The following is a 4,408-nucleotide window of genomic DNA, read 5'->3' as shown; positions in this document are numbered from 1 at the left end:
CGGTAAGCTGCATGAGCGCGTTGCCGATTACGATATCGGAAGCGTCCACGAACACATGAAACTCTTTACTCCATTCCGGAGGCTGCACTACCGGTGCTTGTGACAATAACACCTTTAGTGCCCGGTACGCCTTGTCTTTTATGTCGGTCCATTGGATCGGTGTTCGATGTACTGCCGCATGCAGAGGTGTAGCCAGGTCTGCCAAATACTGGAGCATACGGCTATGCCAGCGGATTTGTCCTAGGAAACGGCTCAATGCCTTTGTCGTTGCCGGTGCCGGTGCTTCCAGGATTGCTTTCACTTTGTCCAGATCTACGACATTGCCTTCCTTGCTCACTATATGCCCTAGTAGCGTTCCGTTGGACACTCCAAATACACACTTCGCCGGATTCAGGCTTAGCCGGTACGCCCTACACTTCCCTAGACATAGTCTGAGATGCTGCAAATGATCTTCTTCTCTGCTATAGACGACGAAGTCATCAAGGAACACCTGCATAAAAGCCAGTATGTATTCGCCAAAGATCTCCATGATGATCCGTTGGAATGTTGCTGGTGCCGTTTTCAGCTCGAACATCATCACCACCGCAACAAACACTCCCCATTCGATGACGAAAGTTGTTTTCTCTTGGTCGTGGCATCGTGGTCGCCAAAAACTGTGTTATTGCTAGGGTCGGACAACAACCTAACACAGGGTGTCCATTTAAGACACTTTACCAAAGGGTGGTACGGCAGAATGATTTACGGCACAAAGGGTGGTCCGTCCGTCCACATCTTCTTATATAATAATATATATATTAAGAGTACTAATTACAACAGTTCCCGAATAACTATTCCTTTCACACTCTGGTTTGGACCTCCTTAAGTCTTCTTGCCGGCCGGTAACAAAAATAGGCCCACCATTTCTCTCTGGTCCACCTCCTTCTGAAAGAAGTGCAAGAATTTAGCTTTCTGGTCTGCAAAGGTGGTGATGGTGTTGGGGTCCTACGTCCGGTGCCATCTGGCGGCCGGTCCTTCCAATGTCACGCCGAATTCGGCTATCTTAGATCGTTCCTCTTCAGCTGCGGTTAACCGTTGTGACACATGGTTCGCCTCCCATGTTTGTTGAAAAGCATGAACATGAGCCTCCGCGTCCGGGTCATCTCTATACTTGGGGTACTGGAATGACATGTCGTCGTCCGGTGTCAGTATGCGGGCTGGCGGTGTCGGTGGTCTTTCCTGCTCTTCCGTCGGCGTTAAAGGTCATTGTTGGTCCTCTATTAGAGTCGGAGGTCTTTGTCGGTCCTCCTTTTGTGTTGCCGGCTTGACTTCCGGTGTCGGAGGTCTTTCTTTGTCCTCTTCCGTCTCCGGAGGTTGCTCCATGTCTGGTGCCGGAGGTTCCCGGTCTGACAATTCTGGTTCTGGTGTCGGTAATGTATCCGACTCCTCGTCCTCCGGTCCTTCCGGGGTGTCGTTACTGCTGCGATAGTTCGTGTGCGCGCTGCAACCCCCTTCCGAATCCGATTCCAGCGCCGAAAATGCTTCGGATTCGCAGGCTCCTCCGGCGAAGGCATGGAGAAGGGATTCCGCTTCCCAGAGACTGCTTAAGTTGCTTCCTTCGTCCGGGTAGGTGTTTTGTTGCAGACAGAGCGACTCCTCCGCCGCTTTCCAGATAACTTTGGAAAATGATCGATCCGATCGAATTTCTTCTGCCGCTTGGTGGAAAGCCTCTCGCTGCCTTCGCCATTCAGCAAGTCAACTTGCTCTCTCCATAACCGGGTCGTCCGTTGGCCTAGTCATCCATTCCCACCGCTGTTCACTGCGATTGTGCAGGAATCGTGGTCGCCAAAAACTGTGTTAATCCTTAGGGCCGGACAACAGCCTAACACATGGTGTCCACTTAAGACACTTCACCAAAGGGTGTTACGGCGAGATAACTTACGACACAATGCTTAATTGGACCTTAATGGGTTACTTAGTAATACGTCATTAACATGCGTAAGATATACAATAAGCACAGAACAGTGAACAATACTTAATGATTAAACAAAAGGTTTATATTACTCTCCGTTGATGACTACATTGTAACCGGGCCTTTATATAGGTCATTGGTGCGAAGTACAAAATGGTGCCAACCGGCACCTATTCAGGATCGGTCCGGATCCGGATCAGCATACCGATTTGGTTGGTCCGTCCACATATTAATATATTGTGGTGGTCACATGGACCACACCTAGATTAGGCCCCTACCAAGCCCCATGCACCACACATAGACCACACCCAAATTAGGCCCCTACCAAGCCTCATGCACCACACCCAAACTAGGCCCCCACCAAGCCCCATAATTAGTAGAGCTAATTGGAGCGGGAGAACACCCTCCACGCTAAGAGAGAGTCTATAAAATGTAACTTGAGACATAATGAAAGTGGGGCTATTCTTGAGAGCATTTCACATCTTGAGCATTTCACATCTTGGTGGAGAAGACGGGCCAAGCCACCCCAACTCACGACCCCAACAACGCCCGCCACGATGCAACACGACAACAACGACGGCAACGCAAACTCGATGAATCCGGAATTCCTACAACACAATCAAGGACACCAGCCCACATCGCCAATCGACCAACTGGTTCAAGCTCTGTCCAACATCATTTTACAAGTTAACCATACTAACCAAGCCATGTTGTCCTTTCTTTTAGCACGATCCGAGCCACAACAAAATCTCCCGGACTCTCGAGTTCGCCCAAAACCGTTCTCCGGCCTACCATCGGAAGACGTCCTCTCTTGGCTGGATCATTTCGAAATGGTGGCCAGTTACCACCAGTGGCCACACCCTCGGAAGGCAATGGAGATGAAGACACTCCTCGAGAATATCGCGGCAACATGGCTTGTACAACAACCCGAAGAGACACGCAACGACTGGGATCTGTTACGGGCAGCCATGATTCGGAATTTTGCTCATCAAGACTCCCACCAGACGGCCCTACAACAACTTGAGTCAATTACCCAACAACCACGCGAACCCATCACCCAGTTCGCGGTTCGTTTTGTGCAGATCCTACGCCGGGCTGACGCCAACATGTCGGAGGACATGAAGTTGTTTTTTTTCTGGCCACGTATACGACATGACCTCCGCCGCCGTGTACGCGATCAAGGCCCGACGACACTACACGAAGCCATCCTCACTGCCCAACGCATCGAAGCTGCAGACGCGCACGACATGCACACACCAGGTAATCTCAGTCATGATCATACAAACACTATACCAGCCGTCACTCCCATGGACATCGACATCCAGAACGCGCAATTACGTGCCAAGCGTGCATTGCCCGAACGAGACAGCCAGGGACGCCCCAAATGTTTCTACTGCAACAACTATGGCCACATTCGGCGTCACTGCCGAAAGTGGCAGAATCACCAACAGAAGCAGAACGTCCAATTAGCTGACGCTGCCTCCCTCTCTGAGCTCCCGGAAAACTAATGCGCGGGGTGCCGCAGGGAGAGCCGCCCCCGCACGTCCACGTCTCCACATCCTCAACTTCTCCCATTTCTCCCACGATCGAGCCGCCCCCGCACGTCCACGCCTCCACTTCATCAACTTCGCCCGTTTGTACCACAATCGCCCGCCTCCAGCACACGACCCAAGAAGTTCTCCTTGACTCCGGCAGCAGCATCTCTTCCATCAGCGCAGATTTAGTCACCCAATTTCAACTTCCCACGAGCCACGCACCGCCCATTAAAATCCTCTTCGGCGACCAACAACGGGTGTACCACTCACATACGCAAGTCAGGTGCATGCTCACCATTAGTTCCGCCCAGATCCACCATCGTTTCTACGTCCTCCCGCGCCAGTTGTTCCCAATCACCTTGGGATGTGATTGGTTCCTCCATAGTCGAGCCTGTCTCGATTTCTCCGCACAACAACTCATCCTCCCAAATCACATTCCGATCACGCTCTTCACTACTCTGCGGGATACCACCCACATCAGCAACACACAGTACCTGATATCACCGGCGGAGCGCATCAACGACATCAGACGGCTCCTCGCCACCTTTCCCTCGTTGTCTAAACCACTTCTAAAACCTCCCTCGGTCCGTTTTCCGATTCACCACACGATTCCTACAGGCAACGCCCGCCCCATCAACGCAGCTCCCCGACGTCGCTCGCCTCTCGACCACGAGCGCATCCACAACGCCGTCAAAACTATGCTCCAACAAGGGATTATCACACCTTCCAAGAGCGAGTGGATCTCGGAGCCACACATGGTAAAGAAAGGGGATGGTTCTTACCGCTTTTGTGTCGACTTCCGACAACTGAACCATGTCACCACCCATGACCGATACCCTCTCCCTCGTATCGATGACCTCCTCGACCAGCTTGGCAAATCAAAGTACTTCACCTCCCTCGATCTAGCCTCGGGATATTGGCAGAT

The 4,408-nt window shown here is 51.8% G+C and overlaps 1 protein-coding gene across 1 annotated transcript; it reads left to right on the top strand.

Moving 5' to 3' along the window:
• The first annotated feature begins 2,450 nt into the window (after nucleotides 1-2,450).
• Nucleotides 2,451-3,515, top strand: LOC147869123 (uncharacterized). The gene has a single exon (XM_087336307.1). It carries the CDS (start codon nucleotides 2,506-2,508, stop codon nucleotides 3,454-3,456), a length of 951 nt encoding a protein of 316 aa, XP_087192433.1. The 5' UTR covers nucleotides 2,451-2,505; the 3' UTR covers nucleotides 3,457-3,515.
• Nucleotides 3,516-4,408: the final 893 nt, after the last annotated feature.

This window comes from Azolla caroliniana, unplaced genomic scaffold (genome assembly GCF_043228905.1).
Source record: "Azolla caroliniana isolate FFs.n. ecotype wild unplaced genomic scaffold, voAzoCaro1.0.p SCAF_1, whole genome shotgun sequence".
Taxonomy (NCBI): domain Eukaryota; kingdom Viridiplantae; phylum Streptophyta; class Polypodiopsida; order Salviniales; family Salviniaceae; genus Azolla; species Azolla caroliniana.
Note: the sequence above shows the minus strand (reverse complement) of the source record. Positions and strands in the feature narration are given on the sequence as shown.

Bases quoted from the DNA above. Each gene is read 5' to 3' on its own strand.
- LOC147869123 (XM_087336307.1), top strand. From the start codon at position 2,506: ATGCAACACGACAACAACGACGGCAACGCAAACTCGATGAATCCGGAA.